The following is a 22,271-nucleotide window of genomic DNA, read 5'->3' as shown; positions in this document are numbered from 1 at the left end:
CAACATTCAGAAAACGAAGATCATGGCATCTGGTCCCATCACTTCATGGCAAATAGATGGGGAAACAATGGAAACAGTGAGAGACTTCATTTTTGGGGCTCCAAAATCACTACAGATGGTGACTGCAGCCATGAAATTAAAAGATGCTTGCTCCTTGGAAGGAAAGTTATGACCAACCTAGACAGCATATTAAAAAGCAGAGACTTTACTTTGCCAACAAAGTTTCATCTAGTCAAAGCTATGGTTTTTCCAGTACTCATGCATGGATGTGAGAGTTGGACTAAAGAAAGCTGAGCACTGAAGAATTGATGCTTTTGAACTGTGGTGTTGGAGAAGACTCTTGAGAGTCCCTTGGACTGCAAGGAGGTCAAACCAGTCCATCTTAAAGGAAATGAATCCTGAATATTTATTGGAAGGGCTGATGCTGAAGCTGAAACTCCAATACTTTGGCCACCTGATGCAAAGAACTGACTCATTTGAAAAGACCCTGATGCTGGGAAAGATTGAAGGTAGGAGGAGAAGGGGACGTCAGAGGATGAGATGGTTGGATAGCATCACCGACTCAATGGACATGAGTTTGAGTAAACTCTTGGAGTTGGTGATGGACAGGAGGCCTGGCGTGCTGCAGTCCATGGGGTCACAAAGAGTTGGACACGACTAAGTGACTGAATTGTCCTTGTAGTTGATGATGTTTAGGGTTAGGGAGTAGAATGAAGTGAAGTGAAGTGAAGTGGTGAAGTGAAAGCTGCTCAGTCGTGTCTGACTCTTCGCAACCCCATGGACTATACAGTCCTTGGAATTCACCATACAAGAATACTGGAGTTGGTAACCTTTCCCTTCTCCATGGGATCTTCCTGACCCAGGAATTGAACCCAGGTCTCCTGCATTGCAGGTGAATTCTTTACCAACTGAGCTATCAGGGAAGCCCAGGGAGTAGAATAACAGCTCCAGTTTACTTTTAGTGAAAAAGGCAAGACATGTTCATATGAAGCTTAGTTGAACTTTTTAAATGAATTCACTGCTATAGGGCACTTATACACTGCAGCTTTGAAAATCATAGTAAGATATACTCAAAGACAGGATTATGGAACTCCCATTTCCCTAAGGCACCAGCTTTAAATGCGTTTGTGTTCTGTTTCCTGTGCTTATGTTCTGCTCCCTTCAAATACACGCTGCGGAACAGGAAAATGCCTGAAGTCAGGCTGATCCTTATCTGAAAGTCCAGCTGGCCCACGACTATCTGTCCAAGTAGCGGTTGTCCAGAGATGGATGGAGATCCTATCCAGAAGACCTCTATAAAATGTCAGCCTCCTCCAATGTCAGCTGCAGAAATGTCAGTTCTCAAGATAATTGTTTAGAAATGTATCTGCCTCCACTGAAGCCTTCCAGATGTTTTCTCTTAGATAAGATAGCTATTTCTTATCATCAGATTTATTCTGGCTTGAACTTCACTCTGAAGTTTCATAATTGGAGGGAGACAATTGAGGATTCAGTTACTGATTTTTAATTAAGTAGATCTGGACCCAGATCTCAATGCTTTCTGTGAGTTTGTATTTCCAATATTTCTTTAGCCAAACATTGTGCTTAGTTGTTCAGTCATGTCTGACTCTTTGCAAACCCGTGGACTGTAGCCCACCAGGCTCCTCTGTCCATGTGATTCTCCAGGCAAGAATACTGGAGTGGGTAGCCTATCCCTCCTCCAGGGGATCTTCCCAACCCAGGAATCAAACCAGGGTCTCCCACGTTGCAAGCAGATTCTTTACCAGCTGAGCTACCAGGGAAGCCCAACCAACATTTGCTTTCTCTAAAGACAGAGCTCTTTTGTAGGAAGTGTTTCTTCTTTGGTTAGGAGATTAGAGTGACATTTGTTCTCTGGCACAGAGTGGGTCTTCCAGAGTGCTTCTGACACAACTTGACTGACGAGGAAGTTGCTGATGGGTGGGAGCTGGCTGGACAGTAGAAACATGAGTAGTGACAAGAAAGATGGTGAGTTTGTGATGCTAAAGAACATGTCAAGGTTAAAGTCATAAACTAGCTCAAAAAAGGAATTCTGAAATACCAATATAGTAAACAAATACATGACACTATTTCATTGTTACAGAATTCTGCCTTTTTCTTCCCCTGTATCCTACTATTGTTGAAATTCAGAAATAGTTACATGGCAATAGTACTTTTTGGTAAAGAACCCTTCCTTTGATAATATTCGTCTTTATGTTTCCTCAAGACATAGGCTTCCATTTCCATCTTGCCTTAGGAGGGGCAGAAGCACAGAGCAGTTATGCTAGGTTTAAATATCAAAGTGGGGAATCAGAGCAAGTATAACCATTCCATTTCCTATGCCACAAACACTGAAAGATATTTACTCATATCATATTGTGTTTACCTCAATTATTCAACTATTTATTCATATAATATGTTTACTCATACATAGAATTTGAATTATATAACTCACTCATATAATGTTATATTTACTTCAGTTATTTGACTATTTGGGCCAGGATTATCTGACAATAATTTTAGTTCTCCATTTTCTTTATTCTGTGTGTTCATTTTATGAGTCAATGTACTCTATTATAGTTTGATAACTGGAAAAAGCTATTTTTATATTGGTCAGTTACTGCCACAATAATGCTGTATAACAGACTATCCAAAATGCAGTGGCTTATACCTGGAATATTAATTTTATTACTTATGGATCGTCAGGCTGGTTTGCCTGCATGTTTCAGGAAGCAAGTTGAGCGTGTTTGGCTCTGTAGTACAGGCTAGGGCTGGGTCTGCTTTCCATGCGAGTCCCCAGGGCATGAGCTCTTGGTGGATCACACAAGCACAAAAGTCCAAGCCAAAGAGCATCAGCACATTTAAATGTGCTCTTCCTACTTCATGGCCGCTGATATTCCATTGTCTCAAGCAAGTCACATAGTCAAATCTAGCATCAAGTGGACAGAAAAATATACTCTGTCCATTCTAGAGCACTGCAGAGAGACAGACTGAAGAGTTAGGAATCACACAGTCTCCCACTAAGCCTGTGCCAGTGCACATCAGTGAGCTGTGGATTCTGCTCTGGGATTTCCTGAAGGCAGGGTGTCTCTTTCTTAAGACATTAGTAGCAGTAGTAGCAATAGGAGTAGTCTTGTATCTAATAAGTGTGTATCTTATCTTGTATATATCAGCAATAAGTGTGTATAACGGCACTTGCAGTGCTCAGTATAATTGTCATTCTATCCTTATTAACTTAACTAGTAACAATTAATAAGCAAGTGGTGATTAAAACATATAGCTTAAGTTTTTTAAAAAATAACATTTAGTTGTTGGAGCTGATGTATTAATAGACTAAAGCCCAGCAGTCCAGTTTTCCTGAGTACAGACCTCCAATTCTCACTTCCCCTACTTCCTCCAGCTCAGACCACAGCCATATGCTCAGGTCTGGTTTCGTCTCCTCCAGATGCATTTCTAGATTGGACTTGATGAGAAAGTGCATTCATCCTGACCCTACCACTCCTCTGATCAAAAACCTTTCAAGTGAATCCCTACTAGCTATAGAATAAAGTCTATAGATCAAATTCTATAAATGTAAATCCTTGTCCATTTAACCTTTGGTTACAAACTCTTTCAGCCTGGACTTGCCAATACCAACCTCATTTCTCTATGGTCTTGTCCAGTTTATCCTTTAAGATACAGATCAAATGTCACCTCTTCCTTGAACATTCTGGATCCTCTTGGCCTGAAATAATAGTCTCCCTTTCTTGCAAAATTTACCTCTGCCACTTTTATGGCACCTGTGATTTCTAAATGGTATCATCATTATAGATATATGACATCACTGCTATTGGAATACCATTCATCTTTTCCCATCTCAACACTAAATATAAATACAGGTAACTAATAAGAATCTACTGTATAGAACAGGGAACTCTACTCAATACTCTGTAATGGCCTATATGGGAATAGAATCTAAAAAGAGTGGATGTATGTATACGTATGACTGATTCACTTTGCTGTACACCTGAAACTAACACACCAACGTTGTTGTAAACGTCGTTGTTGTAAACGAACAACACACCAACAAAAATTAAGAAATAATAAATATATTTCCTTGACTAACAAACAAAACGTTATTTAATAGGTAAATGAATTTCTCAATTCATTAATACCCTTAGTAATTGTTCTTCCGTATCAGGCTTTTCAATAAGCTTAAGTGGTTGCCTTTAGTAACAGTCAGTCCACACTGGAGCAAAAACTGTGCAATCTCCATTTCTTTCTTCACTTTGCAGACCTGTTGCCTAGGAATCCATAGTGGATCAGCTGGTAAAGAATCTGCCTGCAATGTGGGAGACCTGGGTTCAGCCCCTGGGTTGGGAAGATAACATGGAGAAGGGGACGGCTACCCACGCCAGTATTCTGGCCTGGAGAATTCCATGGACTGTATAGTTCATGGGGTCACAAAGAGTCGGACACGACTGAGCGACTTTCACTTCACTTTCATAGGAATAGAGTGATTAGCATTGCTTAGGGTTTCAGAATAATTTTGCTCCAGATGCTGCTTATGGATATATCAGGGACTGGACGTTTGGAAGCATTTCAACGCCAGGAAACACGTGACAGCGCAAATAATCTGTAGTTGTACTTCACTTAGAAGCTGTGGCAGGGTAGCTTGACTTACTAAATAAGGCGCCTATGCTGGAAAACGCCCTGAGCATTTGGTATCTTTTGCATCCCGTGTCGGCAGCCATTGTTTGCCTTTCCTGCCAAGAGCCAAGTCCTGAACCGTAGCGCCCCCTAATGTTGAAAGCAACCCTTTCACGTTTAACATTAACATTAATATTAGTATTAAATGAAATGAGACAGGTAAATAAATGGAAGACCACTGTCAGTGAATTTAACTATGCAACTTGTAATGCTGAGTATTTGTGTAGATTGCAAGCTTTATGAATACTACTTTGAATGCCTATTTCATCTCCATTCCTCCTAGAGCTGTTTTGACCTTAATTCAGTCTCATGTATTCATTTCAAAATTACCAATAAAGTTTTTCTTCCTTTCCAAAGCATCAACTTAGGCTGTGGAGTGGAAAAAACTAAATCCTGTGCTCTGAGGAGTCTGTGCCATATTTTTTTCATAACTAAGCAGTGAGAGTATTCTTATCTCTCTTTTGTATTTTTATTCTGAATTTCAGAGTTTTCATTTCAAAGTATATATTTTTCTCAAAGTTCCTCTTCTTCAGCTTCCCCATATTTTTGGAAAAAGAAGGATTCAAATATAGAGTACAGTTTAATATTAAGTGGAATGGAGTGTTAAATGCCTCTCAGCCTCTTCCTAACAGGCTATTTAAATAAAAGATATCTTGAGAGCCAATTTTCTTGGCATGTGGGGGAAATTCTTCTTAAATTCAGTTTTCAATCTGATAGTGTTCATGAAAGCAGAACATAAAGGTAAAACGTGTTCACAGTTTCCATCAGTTTTGTTATGCAAAATACTTTATTTTGTATAAAATTGTATTTTGCAAGGGTAGAAAAAATTCCGGTAAATCATATCAAGCGTTCTAAAAATGCGTGTAGGACCATATCTGTTTACCCACTTTTCTAGGCAACTAGATGTGAGTTGGTAGAGGCTGACAGATCAGTGATTGAAGAGGAAATAAATAACAAAGAAGCTAAGGCAGGGGGTACACGCGCTTGCATAAGCTCGATGAAGCCTGCAAACAACCTGATAATGTTCCTCAAAGTGTGACAGAAGACAGAAACTATATGATTTTAAAAATCCTCCTCATAAAATTTAAGATTCACTTTCTTTGCTCTGCATATTGATGTGTCTTTTTTTGTTTTAACACAGGGCCTCAGCAAGGATGTGGTGGTTATCTGACAGGTTCCGACCATTCCTTTGCCTCCCCTGATTCTGATTCCAATGGGAGGTATGACAAGGGTTTAAACTGTGTGTGGTTCATCACTGCCCCCGTGAACAAAGTCATCAAACTCACCTTCCATACATTTGCTCTGGAGGCAGCAACTACTTTGCGAAGATGCATTTATGATTATGTCAAGGTAAAGCTATTGTGTTCTTTAACAAGAGTCTTCTAATCCGACTTTTTCATGATGTATTCCAGTTTATACCACACATGAAGTCCTGAAAGTTGTGAGTACTATTAATTGTTTAAATGACCTGTTCTTCGATGATTAAAGCAGCAGTCTCCAACCTTTTTGGCACCAGGGATGGGTTTCGTGGAAGACAGTTTTTCCATGGATGAGGGCAGTGGAAGATGGTTTCAGGATGATTCAAGTGCATTATATTTATTATACTAAAGCATCTGCCTGCAGTGTGGGAGACCTGGGTTCAATCCCTGGGTTGGAAAGATCCCTTGGAGAAGGAAATGGCAACCCACTCCAGTACTCTTGCCTGGAAAATTCCATGGACAGAGGAGCCTAGTAAGCTACAGTCCATGGGGTCACAAAGAGTTGGACACGACAGAGTGACTTCACTTTCTTTCTTATTTCTGTTTTGTGGCAATCTCAGGATGTTCTGCCTTGACTTTTGGGGTTAGGGTTCATGCTCCTATGTGAATCTAATCCTGCAGCCAATCTGATCAGAGGCGGAGCTCAGGTGGTGATGCAAGCCATGGGGAGCAGGTGTAAATAGAGATGAAGCTTCATTCACTTGCTCACTGCTCACCTCCTGCTATGTGGCCTGGTTCCTAACAGGCCATGGACCAGTACCGGTCCGTGGCCTAAGGGCTGGGGGTCCTCTGATGTAATGAATGATACTGCAACTGCCCTATCTTCACATCAAAATAATCTCTGACAGGAATGAGTCAAAAATTTTGTGTAGCTTCTAACATTAGCTTTAAGATTCACTGTTCCTCCAAACCTTGTCAAGAGATAATTTATGGCACGATGGGTCCTCTGGAAAGACATTATCAAAGGATCTTAGGCAAAATCTAAAATAAATGACAGTGTCTATATGCAAATCATCACTCCTTCCTTCATCTATTTTTAAAGTTTGGATATTTACTTATTTAATATATTACTTTTAGATGTGAAAAATATCTTACTTCTGAAGTCCCATTAGAAGTAAATCAAGAAAGTTTTTAATATTTAAATGACTCTTTAATATTAAATCATTGTATTTATCAGGCTATATGCATTTAGATTAAAAGTGCTAAGCAGCATCAATCAATATACTCCACTACACTGTTGGGGGTAAACAGCAGGCACTATTTTTGTTCAGGAGGAGCTTAAAGTTGGTTGCACAGTTAAAGGATGATACATGCGAATCAACACCAGGTAGTTCAGGAGAGTTGATATTCAAGTACACTGGGCATAGGCTGGAAGCCATGAGCAAGTTTAAAAGGGAGGATGGTTCATGATGATTTGGTGGGAACAAGAAAGATACATAGAATGAAGAGAACCTTTATTCAAGTTGGGACAGAGGGCATTCTAGGTGAGGCAGAAAAGGCATTGAAGTTGAATGAGTGAAGAGGTTGACTTTATCAGGGCAGATTATTGTTAAAGCAGAGCAAAAAATAAGACTGGATAGGTGGAGAAACACCCAGATTATAAAGCATCTAGAACATCAAGCTAGTGCATTTAGATTTTATGTAGTTGGAAATAAGAAGTGATTGCACGTTTTCCAATGAGTCATAAGATGAGAACAGTAGTTAAGAAGGATGACTCAGCATTCTGAGTGGATGGTCCGGGGAGAGGCTGGAGTTAGGAGCCCAGGAAGAAATTACCTTTAGGTGAGGAGGGTGCAGAGATGGTGCTGATGACAAGCTGGATGTGAGAGAAACTTAAGTTCAAAAATCATCTTAAATTTTGCAGAAATTGGTTTTAAAAGAAAGGGGAGAAAAGTCATAGACAAAATACACATTTGAGCACTTAATTATAAGAAAGAAAGAAAAGTTGCTTAGTCATGTCTGATTCTTGGCAACCCCATGGACTGTAGCCTACCAGGCTCCTCTATCCATGGGATTTTCCAGGCAAGAGTACTGGAGTGGGTTGCCGTTTCCTTCTCCAGGGGACCTTCCCGACCCAGGGATCGAACCCCAGTCTCCCACATGGTAGGCAGACGCTTTACTGTCTGAGCTACCAGGGCACTTAATTATAGACGGTCTTATATTTTCACTGTGAAAAACACCATGCCCAGAAGACCAAAAGAATGTCAGTACTCTTAGGAGGAGGCCGTGGTTTTGCAGGAATAAGTTTAATTTGGATGATGGCAGGGCCGACAAGTGAAATTGACCAGGGGCAGAGAATGCCAGAGCTCCAGCAAGGGGACAGTGGTATAAATAGAGAGAAGGCAGCAAAGAGAGTTTCTTAAATCAGGAGAGATGCTTCTTTGAGAGAGACAGCATGGCACTGAACAGCCAGGCTCCCGCTCAACTCCAGGAAAGGTCCAGGGTGAGACAGCTGGAAAGGACAGAAGAATCAGGAAGAGAAACAGACAAGTCACAGAAAAATGTACCAACCAGGAATAATGCAGTTATCACTGAAGTCAAGGGAGAAAAGTCTTTTACCAAGGATGGATGGTCAGTACTATTAAATTGTAAATTAGAGGCCAGGAAAGGTTAAGATAAAGAAAAACTCATTAGACTGGATGACAACCATTTAAATAAAGTATTGGGACAGAAGCCAGATCAGAAGGAATTCATGAAAGACTACAGATAACAAGAAATGTCAGATCAGGGTGAATTCTTCTTGTCTGGAATGAGACCAGAGTGGCCAGAGCAGCAATGAGCTGCTCAAGGCTGTTCAAGGCTGTTTGAGTGCTAATTTTACCAGAGGATAAATACATTTTCAGGGCAGGTAATATGGACTCAAACCCAACTTTGCCACCTGACAAATTTCCTAATGTCCCTGATTCTCATCACTCCATCTATTGAAAAACGAACAAACAAAATCACACAATTGTACCTGTCTTGCAAGACTATTTTGAGGATAAAGATAAGGTATGTTAGAGCATTTAGCACTGTGCCTGTCATATAATTTGTAAATAAATTTATTTCTTTTTTCCTCACTTTGGGTGACTCTACATGGTCACGAAGTCTGTAGAATCTCCTTTTCTTAAAATATTATGAATAATTGATTTACATATACATTATTATGAATGTAAATACAAGGGGGATGTTTAGAATGTGGTTGTGCCAGGAGGAGGCTGACTGGATTTATTCTCAAGCTATGTTTCTATGTGTGATTTGATAATACAATTAAAAGAACTCTTGGAAGCTCCGGGCCCAGGTTCAGTCCCTGGTTGGAGAACTAACTAAGATCCCACAGGCTGTATGGGGTGGCAAAAAATTGTTTTTAAATTAAAAGAACTATTAATTTTATAGATGTTTTCAAGCTATTTAGGACAGACATAACAATATTGAAAACAAGGAGCTATTCTCTGGCTTCAATATAAAATGCCCTTTCTTTTTTAAAAGAAATTCTGTTCAGATCTACTTTTGTTTTTCTTTTTGGGAAAGCAGTTTCCCTCAATTGGCACCATTTCCAGCTTATATGAATCTGGCAGATCACAGGACAGTTCTTGGAATGTGAGGCCTGGAGGTACCTTTATTAAAGAGATTCACTGTGATAAATAGGACACTGGGCTCATTTTAGACTGTTTCTTAGAGATTCTAATCAAATCACTTTTTAGAAAAGTTAATTTAAATCTGTAGGTAGATATTTAAGTGAAAACATGCCAAATCCTTTATTCATTTGTAATTATATCATTATTGTTTTGAAAGGGTTGACTTGGAAAGTTATTAACATAACTGCAGTAGGGGACTTCCCGACAGTCCAGTGGTTAGGAATTTGGGCTTTCACCACCGAGGGCCTGGGTCATGGAACTAAGATCCTGCAAGCCACCCAGTATGGCTAAGAAAAACAACTACAACAGTAGTAGCAACAAAAAGATAACCGCAATAAGTAGAGAATTATGTATTTCACTGAGTGGTTGCTGTTGAAATTGACATCACATCCATTCCCTGAAGAGTCACATGGCATGATTATGTGTTGGGCATTGTGCCTGGCACTTGAGGTATGAGAATCAAAGATAAGCTTCAATCATGGAGCTGTAAGTGGATGAGACGGATAACATGGCAAAGCCAATACATGTGATAAACACAGAAAAATAGAGCAAAACACCAAAGTATGAGTGCTGTCACTCCAGGGTTCAGAAAGACATTCTAGATGGGATGGCTGAGCTGAATTTCAGGTAAACAGCACAAAAGCAAGCTTCCAGTGGGTGATTGGTTACCACAGAGAAGTGGGTGAAGAGGGGAAGCAAGCTGCATGATGTATACCCCGCTTCTGAACACCAGCCTATTCATCAGTTAAGTCATTCCTTTGTGGAGACCAGTGAGTCAAACAGCAAAGAGGACTCAGTTTTGTGACCATAACTGACATTCCTTTGCTAGGAAACATGAAACAGGAAAAGGAGGGGCTTCTTTCTAACACTGCCCAGCTTCTTCTCAATGCAGTCAGTGCCCCTTGGAATAACCAGTATTGTCTAATGATCCTTTGACCATCTGAAAGCTCATCTGTGCCATAGCCTAGCCACATATAATTTCAATTTACAATTATGCTAAAGGCTTTGAAAAGGAGAAATAAAAGGAAAACCCATAAAATAGTGTGTATATCAACATGTAAATGCTCTGATGTGACTATGCTAAGTCACTTGATTAAATACTAAAATCCTGGAATCATGACAAATGCATACATAGAAATGTGGGCTGGTATGAGTACATAGGCTCTATTTGCAACTTAAAAGATAATGGCAGTACCCATCCACAATATGAATTTCCAAAATTCAAATCAAATAGTTCCAGATAAAACAAACTATAGTCTTCCCTCAACTTATATAATAATTGCCTTCTTGGAAATTTGGTTCTTACTAAAGTAGTGCAAAATATTTTTGTGTTTATATACAGAATGAGCTTAGGTTCTGGGACCAAATGATTTTAAACAGTTATCTTACACACGTGTCTGGCAGGACATTTATAGGTATGTGGGATATATTGCATATCTGTCCTGTGAATTTTGTTGGAATTCTGCAGTGTGGCTTCTAAACACTAAGTACCAGTTTCAGCCTCAGACTACTATGATGAGCCAAGAACACCACACTTTTGCAAAACACTTCCTAGATGATACCGTTCTCACGGAAAACCTTTGTCTTAACCCACTAGGCTCAACCATCAGTCTGTGATCAGCCATGGGAGGAGGGGGCTGTCCAGTTTTGGGGAGAAGGTCAGTAATTGGGCGTCAGGTCTTCATCCTTATAAGATAGCACCTACTATCCATTTACTCATTCAATGAATGTTAATTTGAGTACTTACTATATCCCCAACACCGCCATAAGCACTGGAAAAGAGCCTGAAATTACATAATAATCATATTAATAATATTATTGATTTTATATAACAATACTACTTTTGTTGTTATATTAAAAACTCCTGCATTTAGAGCTGATTCTCTTCATTGCTCCTTTGCAAGCTCTTCTAGAGCTTGGACCAAGCTCTAGAACCAGGGCACAGAGCACCAAGCCTGGCACATAGCACCGAGAATAAAAACACTTGCTGGTATGAACATGATTTTATACAGGCAGCGATGGTTATAATAAAAACCTAGAACCACTAGGACCAAGATAACATTTTCCCCAAAAGATTCTATAAAGTATCCGAGTTCAACCCCAAACCTAAAAATTTACTCTCATTCTCATTCCAAATTATACCTAGGCCTGTTGTCCAGCAGACTCTGTCAGACGTTTCACAGTAAGATCAAAGAATTCATGAAGATACTCTGAGATGCTACATAGTCTTCAAATAAGACTATTAAAATTCTCTTGTTATCACATTCCCAGGAAAATGTTCAAAGATAAAGTCCTAAGGAAACTGATGTCTAAAATTATGAAAGAGAAAATGAAAGTGTTAATTGTTCAGTTCAATGTGTCCAACTTTTTGGGACCCCATGGACTGTAGCCCACCAGGCTCCTCTGTCCATGGAATTCTCCAGGCAAGAATACCGGAGTGGGTTGCCATTCCCTTCTCCAGGGGATCTTCTTGACCCAAGGATCACCAGGGAAAATTACAGAGTTAAATTTAAAAAGAATTAAAGCCCAATATCAAAACCTCTTGCCCTCATGCATTAAAAATTCATATAAGTTAAAATTCCCAAATTTCCTTTCCTACTTTCTTTAGCTGCTCCAATCAGGGAGGATCTGGCAGTAGCTATCATCAGAAGTTATCTTCCACCAGATTATTTCTGCAGTTCCTTCAGGGTCTTAAATAGATTCTAACCTGCACCACTGTTAAAGAGGTTTAAAAGCTGAGAAAACATGGAATTCCTCTCAGCGCTTTTCTCCGTCCACAAGACTTAGAACTTAATTCAAGCTCCAGGTCTAGGTGGTATGGCAGTGACGTGTGCTCCCAGAATGCACCACACAGCTGCTGGTGATGGTGTGGGGCCTCAGGGCGGTCCTCAGGACGCCATTGCTGGCCTCGTCCGATGGTGCACTTCCTGCAAGCCTCTACAGAGCCGCCCTGCTAAGTTTACAGTGGAGACGTGGCGTCGTCAGGGAAAAAACCCTGGCCTGGCCTACACAGGAGTCCAGAGCCTCTATCATCTGTCCTATTTCAGCTCCATTAGGAGAAATCTTACTGTGGCAGTGAGTGAAGTAATGCGAACACCAGCTCGAGGCTGGTCATGGTTATACAGTAAGTCCTCTACATGCTGCTGCTGCTGCTAAGTCGCCTCAGTCGTGTCCAACTCTGTGTGACCCCAGAGACGGCAGCCCATAAGGCTCCCTCGTCCCTGGAATCTCCAGGCAAGAACACTGGAGTGGGTTGCCATTTCCTTCTCCGATGCATGAAAGTGAAAATTGAAAGTGAAGTTGTTCAGTCTTATCCGACTCTTAGCGACCCCATTGACTGCAGCCCACCAGGCTCCTCCATCTATGGGATTTTCCAGGCAAGAGTACTAGAGTGGGGTGCCATTGCCTTCTCCGAAGTCCTGTACATACGAACCTTCAAATTGTGAGCTTTCAAAGATGAGATTGTGTGTGCCAGCCCCTGTATGCCAGCTGTTATACTATATAAACCTCATACAGTACCAAACTATATAGCTGCTTGTGTTAATTGGGTACCTAGGCAAACTTTGTTGGACTTAACGAACAAATTGGACATAACAGACGCACTCTTGGAATGGAACTCATTTGTATGTTGGGGACTTACTGTAATTTCTTTCCATCACTTCGCCCACTTATCCATTTAAAACCCAAATCAGATCTTACAACTCCTGTAGGAGATACAAGGCCCTTCGCATGAAGCATATGAAGCATCGGCCTTGTCCCAGTGAACTCCCTGGCCCCACACCTGTTCTCTCACCTCAGGCCGGTGGGCCACAGGGCAGGGAGGTGTTGAAACAGGTCAGGCCTTCTGTCCTTCTGTGGCCTTCCACACCTGGATGCATCTGCCCAGGGTACCCTTCCTGTTGTCTCGGTCTGGAAGGCCTCTACCCACAGTTGAGGCGTCTGTATGGGGTCTGTCCTGACTCAATCGTATGAGTTCCCCTCATACACTGAACTCTTCTGCTATACCACTCTTTTTTCTCTATTTTATGTATAATTCACACACACATATATTTAATTTATGAACCTCTTCTCATTAATCTCTGAGTCAAATTAGTGTCTTAAAGGTATGGGAAGTGCTTATGCATCCTTGTATAGACAGGACCTAGCTTGGAGGCCTGATACACAGTACCAGGAATAAAAACGCTTGTTGATATGAACATGATTTTATACAGGCAGCGATGGTTATAATAAAAACCTAACTTGTTTACCAGAACAAGTACACTGCCTAAAACTTGGCAAATCTGCTCTTCTGTAAAATGAGGGGATTAGATAACTCAGCCCCTCAGTCTCTTTTGGCTTTAAAATCTTACTAAAATTTTATTAAAATCATGTTCAAGGAGAGACACAGTGCCATCTAGTGGGAAATTTATTTTTGTGTTTATTTTGACAAGACTGTTTTTAATCATTTCTGTTTGATGTATTCCCAGCATTTTAAAATAATGTCAGGGATCATGGCGATGCTGAGGCTTAACAACACACCATGGTTCTGTTCTCAGTTCCATGTTTGGATCCACACAGATATTTGTTTTAGCAGTGCAATAGGGATTGCTCAGATGGAGAACACTTTGTCTTCTAGTGACGTGTTTGAGAAAATACAAGCACTCACTATTTCAACACATGCTGAAGGGCATTTGCTGAAGGCGCCTTTGCTGGGGGGTTGTTCTGGGTGCTGGTGACATACAGGGAATAGTCAGAGGTCCCCTCGCCCACACACAGGTTTATGTGCTTTATGGGGGAGAGACCAGAAGAAGTAAATAAGCAATAAACAAGGTAGGTCTTGGTTATAGTTAGAGAAGAGAACAGGAAGATACTGGGGGAGTGCCCACTAGGTAGAGTTGGGCTCTGAGGGGGTGGCATCTGAGCGGAGACCCTATGATGAGGAGTGGGCCATCCAAGGGCTGAGGAGAGAGCTCCTGGCAAGAGGAGCAGCTCAGAGAGATTTGCCAGGGGATGGAGGAGTTACAGGGAGACCTGGGTTCAATTCCTGGGTTGGGAGATCCCTGGACTCCAATATTCCTGCCTGGAGAATCCCCATGGACAGAGGAGCCTGGGGGGCTACAGTCCTCCATAGGGTCACAAGGAGTCGGACACGACTGAATGACTAAGCACAGCACACCTCAGAGGAGTGGGCAAGTGTGAAGAGCAGCCCAGGCCAGACAAGAGCAGGCTTGCAGACCATGCTAAAGAGGGTGAGTATAACTGAAGATGCAGTGAGATCCCCAGGGACATTGCAGGCCAAGCAGGATCTTTGCCTGTTCTAAGCTTACAGATGTTCAGGCAGCTTGGGGGAGAATGCTCTGTGGAGTCAGGGCTATGAGAAATGTTACAACAGCACAGGTGAGAGGGACCACTGTGGGGACACCGGAGATGGAGCCCTTGGGACAGAGGATGAAGGTGGAGCAGAATCGATGGCGGTTCAGAAGGAGGCACGGCAGTCGAGGATGGCTGAGGTGCTAGGCTTGAGCCATCAACTGACGCAAAGATGACTTGGGGGTGCTTCCCTGTGGTCCAGGGGTTAAGACTTCACCCTCCAATGCAGGCGGTGCAGGTTAGATCCCTGGTGGGGAAACTAAGATCTCACATGGGGAGGGGAGTGGTCAGGGAAGTCTACTGAGTCAGTGATGTTTGAGTCAAGACCTAAAAGAACAGAGGGGAATGAAACCACGTGAATAAACAGGAGAACATTCCAGGCAAAGGAAACAGCAGATACAACAGCGAGGATGCCGGAGCACCTGTTTCACTCCAGGAGCAGAGCAAACAAAGTGGAGACCATTAAGAGTTCAGCTGGGAAAGTCCAGGAGTAGGAGTGGGAGCAGGTTCTATCAGGCCTCGGAGGCCCTAGTCATGGCTTTGAGTGGGTGGGGAGGGCTTAGGAGAGTTCTTAGCGGAGCAGCAACCTGGTCTGACTAACACTTAAACTGTATCCTCTGGCTGGTGTGTTGAGAACGGACTGTAGAGGGTCAAGAGTAGGACCGGGGGCATCCGTGGGAAGATGTGATGAGAATCAGGCAAGAGGTCGCGATGGCTTGGACCTGCGCTGTTAGGGAGGACAGAGGTGAAGGTGGTGACGGGTTTGTGGCTCTAATGACACATTATTTTTTAAATCAAATATGACTTTCCCAATGAGAAAAAAATTTTAGGCCATTATACTAGAATTTTACTGAAAATCATTATAGCGTAATTGATTTGATAACAATTCAGTTCCTAAATTAAAACCAGCATTAAGAACATTAGTGTAAGATTCTTAACTATGACCTCTTGTAACTTCATGTGCATTTTAGTGTAAAATATCCAACTTCTTTGTGACTAATGGATAACTAATGAGCTGTTTTTGTTTTCAGTTATATGATGGGGACAGTGAAAATGCCAACTTGGCTGGAACATTCTGTGGTTCCACCGTACCTGCCCCCTTTATCTCTTCTGGAAACTTCCTTACAGTTCAATTTGTCAGTGACTTGAGTTTAGAAAGAGAAGGATTTAGTGCTACATATACCATCATGGACAGTGAGTAAACTGAGACATTTTTACATGTTATGAAACACATGTGTATTTATGCACTCAAAATAATGACATGATTATATCTATACTCAATGTTAATTACTAACCTCGATGTTAATTACTAACCTCAATGTTAATTACTAAACTCAATGTTAATTACTATCTAAGCTCAATGTCCGTTGCTAAACACCCTATTAATTACTTTGTGTTTAATCCATGGTACAAATTTGGTACAATTCTTAGTCAAGAATGTATAATGTAAATCCTTCCTAGAATGATATAAATACAGCTCCTTTGGGTTGGAAGAACAAAGAAAATAGAATTTTAAATATTATATGTGTGATGAGTTACAAGTAAAAGTCTTCTAAGTTGTTTCTTATTTCCCATCTCAGTGCCTTGTGGCGGAACATTTAATGCAACTCGGACCCCACAAAGTATTTCGTCACCCAATTCATCAGACCCAGATGTCCCCCTTGCCACCTGTACTTGGGTCATTGAAGCTCCCCTACATCAGCAGGTCGAGATAACTGTGTGGGCATTTCAGCTGCACTCTCAAGACTGCAACCAGAACTACTTAGAGTTTCAGGACCCACCGGAGGTAACAATTGTATGAATGACAGAAACATCTATAACCTTTTCATCAGAGTTTGCAGAACACTTGAAGTAATGAGGGCATGACTGGATAAGTTCTCAAAGTTACTTCCAGCCTAATGTGCTTTTTAGCCTTTTATGACACCCCCTATTTATAGGCATTAAGAAACCTGCACTTGGTCTGTAGGTCATGTGCCTATTTAACATCTGGGTGTCTTGGCAAAAGTGCCTGGCCCTGAAGTAGAGAACAGACTGTGGCCACGGAGAGGGAAGGAGAGGGCGGGATGAACTGGGAGGGTGGCACTGGCATATCTACAGCACCATGTGTGAAGTAGCTAGTGGGAAGCTGGTGCATAGCACAGGGAGCCCAGCTCCGTGCTCCGTGATGACCTGGAGGGGCGGGATAGGGGAGTGGGAGGGAGGCTCAAGAAGGCAGGGACATATGTATGCTCATGGCTGATTCACATTGTTGACCTGGAGAAGGAAATGGCAACCCACTGCAGTATTCTTGCCTGGAGAATTCCATGGACAGAGGAGCCTATGGGCTACAGTCCATGGGGTCACAAAGGGTAGGACACGACTGAGCTAGTAACATGCACACACACACTGTTGTACAGCAGAAACCAACACATCATTGCAAAGCAATTATCGTCCAATTAAAAATAAACTAAAACAAAATAAAACAGAAAAGTGCCTGCTCTTGTGCCCCATCCTCAGAGACTGATTCCCCTATTAACCTGAATTTTTAAAAACTTTTCATTTTGTATTGGAGTACGGCTGATTAACAAGGATGTGATAGTTTCAGGCCATTAACCGGAGTTTTTGATGTGTGTCTCTGGCATTCTGCCTGCAGTGCTCCAAGCAGAAGCTGGTCTGTAGTCAGCGGGATCTGTGTGTAGAACAAAGTGGAGGGTTTGGTTAAGAAGCCATTTGGTACCAGTCTAAGGGGACTATATTCATGGTTTAAAAAACAGAGAAAAGTTGTTTTGTTTTTTTAAAAAATGGATCAGTCTGAATTGCTCATGGGGTAAGATGTTAAAGAGATTGTTGACCATAAAAGTGTGATGGTCACAGAATACCTGAGGATTTGGGCATCAACATCATGTGATTGACTAATTGTCTGTGAGTATGGTTTCAGTGTGTCTGCACTCTGATGCCCTCTTGCAACACCTACCGTCTTACTTGGGTTTCTCTTACCTTGGACAAGGGGTATCTCTTCAGGGCTGCTCCAGCAAAGTGCAGCCACTGCTCCTTACCTTGGACGAGGGGTATCTCCTCACCGCCGTCCCTTCTGACCTTGAACGTGGAATAGCTCCTCTAGGCCCTCCTGCGCCCGCGCAGCCACCACTCCTTGGAGGTGGGGTTCCTCCTCTCGGCCGCCTCCCCTGGCTTCGGACGTGGGGTAGCTCCTCCCGGCTGCCGCCCCTGACCTTGGACGCAGGGTAGCTCCTCTTGGCCGTTCCTGCGCTGTCGCAGCCTGGCACTCTCGGCCACTGCCCCTGACCTAGTGAAGAGGAACTAAAAAGCCTCTTGATGAAGGTGAAAGAGGAGAGTGAAAAAATTGGCTTAAAATTCAATATTCAGAAAACGAAAGATCATGGCATCTGGTCCCATCACTTCATGGGAAATAGATGGGGAAACAGTGGAAACAGTGTCAGACTTTATTTTGGGGGGCTCCAAAATCATTGCAGATGGTGACTGCAGCCATGAAATTAAAAGACACTTACTCCTTGGAAGAAAAGTTATGACCAACCTAGATAGCATATTGAAAAGCAGAGACATTACTTTGCCAACAAAGGTCCATCTAGTCAAGGCTATGGTTTTTCCTGTGGTCGTGTATGGATGTGAGAGTTGGACTGTGAAGAAAGCTGAGTGCCGAAGAATTGATGCTTTTGAACTGTGGTGTTGGAGAGGACTCGTGAGAGTCCCTTGGACTGCAAGGAGATCCAACCAGTCCATTCCGAAGGAGATCAGCCCTGGGATTTCTTTGGAAGGAATGATGCTAAAGCTGAAACTCCAGTACTTTGGCCACCTCATGCAAAGAGTTGACTCATTGGAAAAGACTCTGATGCTGGGAGGGATTGGGAGCAGGAGGAGAAGGGGACAACAGAGGATGAGATGGCTGGATGGCATCACTGACTTGATGGATGTGAGTCTGAGTGAACTCCGGGAGTTGGTGATGGACAGGGAGGCCTGGCGTGCTGTGATTCATGGGGTTGCAAAGAGTTGGACACAACTGAGCGACTGAACTCAACTGATCATGTTATTAGGTGGTTGACATAAAAAGAATGATGGGATTAGAGTGTAGGAATCCTGAACTGAGGATGCTGCCTGGTGGAGGCACCTGGGAATACGTGGAATGTTTCGCTGCAGTTTGAGGAGCAACTCATACAGTGCAAGTTTGCTAAAGGGTGGTGAGAGAGGGCCAGGAACACTGTTGGTTAGCCGTAGGGGCTTCCGAACAACGGAGATGCCCCAGGTGAACTGTAGTGAGCTCCAGCAGCCTGGCTGAGCTCTGACAACAGCCTAGCCCTTAGAGAGGACTTGGAGTGAGGGGGATGGTCCTGTTTTCAATAGGCAGGGGGCTGCCCTGTGGTTTCAGCAGAAACCTCTCCACTTCTCACCCAGCCCTCAGATGTGAGACATCTGTCAATTCCATGGCCAAGGTGACATCTTACTGCAGAGTGCTTTAAACTCTATAATTGGTCTCCATGGTTAAATATTTAAACTGTATTTTTATGTGCAGTTTAATTTCTGCTGTGGCCTATTCTCTTTTGAAACTAAACCTGCTGACCCTTGGCTTCCATTCCATTTCAGAGTAATGGAAACCCAGGAATTCGCTTCTGCGGTGGAAATGTGTCAGCCGTGCCCACATTTTACTCCTCCACGAGCACCGCAGTCATCGTTTTCAAATCAGAAGTTTTCAGTATTAACTCTAGAGTGGGTTTTACCTATAAGATTGCAGGTGAGCTTGGGGATTTAATCTTTTATTCAGAAAAACTGCCATTATTACAATTACTGCTAGAGTTGACTCCTGTGAATAAATTAAGGTTTGTTGACACAAACCATACCCACGTGAAGTAAGACTTTACCAGAAGCCTTGCCCCATTTAGTAGATGACTAAAGCTGGCTTCTGAAGAGTTAAAGCAAATGAAATACTAATTAAAATGTTGAGAATGCAGGATATTAAGTTCATATTGTTAATTAAAAATATATACCAGTTACTATGTTAATTATGCTCTTAACCACATAGAGAAATCACTATGTATTAGAAAACTACTTTGGAAAAACCAAAGAGCCTTGAAAGAGTTACTTGTTCACTGTCACCGAGAAATTGATTTCCAGAGAACACTGTATGTAATGTTCATTTCAAGCTTGATTAAAACCAAAGCTGCCTTTGATTAAAACAAACAAAAACACTCAGGGTGTTTTTACCAAAAATGGTCAAAAGCTATATCAGTTGTATCAGAATGAACAATTCATCAAAGTATTTGAGGAAACATCCTCAGACAAAAGTCTGTCTTGGAGGTAGAGTCTGTATGTCCAGAGTCTAAATGTCAGCCAGCTCCACCTCCGGATCATCAGAAAAGTGCAGAGAGTGCTAGAATGTTCATCTTCACAGGAGAGTCTTCACATTTCACATCTCACACTAGGATGTTTTGTGTTAAGACACTGCACTGCGTTTGCCCGGCACGCTGTCCACCTCAGGTCTTGGGATCTCAGTCATCTCAGAGGTAAATGGAGGAGCTAGATTAGCTTTTTTCTGAAGTTTGCTCCGATTTAATAATCTTCTTGAATTATTCCTGTCAAGTTGAAGGAGCACTAACTATTGGGATGCATACATTAATTAAGATACTGTCTTTCCTCTAAGATTGCAATCGAGAATATAAGAAGGCATTTGGCAACCTGCGGAGTCCTGGCTGGCCAAGTGACTACGCCAGCGACGTGGACTGCACAACCGTGCTCACAGCCCCCGACAACCACACCATCTCCCTCTTCTTTCACTCATTTGGCATCGAGGACTCAAGTGGCTGCACCCATGACTTCTTGGAGGTAACACGCGGCTGAATATCATGTAAATGAACTATGTAAAAGATGCTGGATCCCTAAAGATTTGTCACCTTTTCCTCTGCTACTGCTAATCATATTCCTTCCTCATTTCATTAAATTGTTCATCATCCCTTCATCCACTAAATACCAACCATCTCCAAGATCCAGACACGGGAAATCCAGGAGGGAACAAGACATAGTCAGGGTTCCCCGGGGGCTCACAATCCATGGGAAAGACAAGACAGGAAGTAGTCTGCTCTTGTTGACCAACAGCCAGCAAGGTTAGGGGCACTTAACCCACCTGGGGACAGAGAAGGCATCTTGAAGGCACTGATATGTGGCTTGAGACTGGAAGGACCAGAGGAAGGTCAAGTGCAAAGTGCTAATTTTGGAGATGGAAGATATGTCTGACTTTAATAAGAAATGATACTAAATAGTTTACCTGATTTAGCTGATGGCCACAGTATGTTCGGGGCATCTTCAGTGTTCTCTATGGAGAGTGTCTCCTTGACCACCTGTTTGGCAGACACAAGAGGAGCGCTTTGTTTCTTGCTCCTCCTCTGAAGCACCTTTGCTCTTTGCCTGTCCTCCCCCACCCACCCTAGCCTCCTTCCCCCCAAACACACTGAGAGAGAACCCTCCCTTGTCTGGAGCTTAGCACCTATATTTTGCTATAAAAACCGCAGCGTTCTCTCCCGTGTCCTTTGCAGACTCTTTTGGAAATGTATTCATTCTTAGGAAGTAAACTGAGTTGCTGAGTAAGTCTCAGACGTACAAAGATGCTGAATCCCTCTGTGAATTGAATTCACACCTAAATCTTAATCCGAGAGTCCCTAAGTTGGCTGTGTTTCATGTACATGCGAATCTCTGGCAAGGTTTCCAAAAAGTTGGTTTGTTCCCCTAGACCTGTTATGGAGTTTTATTATCCTGGAAAGCGCCCCCCACCATAGAATTCATCTAAGTCCTTGGTTAATGACTATGCTCAACCTAGAGTGTAAAAGTTCTCAGAGGAAGCATATGCCTTTTCATGGGGAACCTTAGCCATGGTAGAAACTGGGAGGACATGGATGTAGCAGGGAGGAGATGAGAGAAGGACAGTCTTGTTGGCATCAATCAGGTTATTAAACTCAGCCCTACGTACGTACCCACCATGGAGGCTGAACAGTTCCATGGAGCATAAAGCAGAAGTGAGAGGTGGAGAGAGACACAGAAAAAAGACAAACGATCCAGACAGTTCAGAGTCACAGTGCAGCTACTCCTGGTTCACATCAAGCCCGAGTTGCCCGTTAGTGACTAGCATGAACTCTGCTATTTGCCTCTGGATGCTGGGAAGCAAGGGCGACTCTCTAGCCGCCAAGCCTTAACCCATAGAAACGGGTCTGAAACTTCCCATCCAATAAGCAAAGACAGGAAACGGCAGCTCAGGCCTGCAAAGCCCAGCTGTTTCTGGTTTTCAGTGGGAAGATTCTGGCACGGTTTACTGCAGCCTCAGCATTCCGTTCATGTTAACGATGATGAGAATGGAAATTTA

At 42.5% G+C, this 22,271-nt stretch overlaps 1 protein-coding gene across 1 annotated transcript in view; it reads left to right on the top strand.

Annotated features, from left to right (window-relative positions):
- CUBN (cubilin (intrinsic factor-cobalamin receptor)) overlaps nt 1-22,271 on the top strand; it is a 260,495-nt gene that overhangs the window by 230,329 nt on the left and 7,895 nt on the right. Inside the window, exons 60-64 of the mRNA XM_010859974.1 lie at nt 5,828-6,036; nt 15,943-16,105; nt 16,492-16,697; nt 19,508-19,655; nt 20,562-20,743. Of these exons, the coding sequence (XP_010858276.1) occupies nt 5,828-6,036; nt 15,943-16,105; nt 16,492-16,697; nt 19,508-19,655; nt 20,562-20,743 (908 nt within the window). The remainder of the gene's footprint in view (nt 1-5,827; nt 6,037-15,942; nt 16,106-16,491; nt 16,698-19,507; nt 19,656-20,561; nt 20,744-22,271) is intronic.

This window comes from Bison bison, unplaced genomic scaffold (genome assembly GCF_000754665.1).
Source record: "Bison bison bison isolate TAMUID 2011002044 unplaced genomic scaffold, Bison_UMD1.0 scf7180017864461, whole genome shotgun sequence".
In the NCBI taxonomy this organism is placed as follows: Eukaryota; Metazoa; Chordata; class Mammalia; order Artiodactyla; family Bovidae; genus Bison; species Bison bison.
The sequence above is the reverse complement of the archived record's forward strand: the minus strand, read 5'-3'. Positions and strand labels throughout refer to the sequence as shown.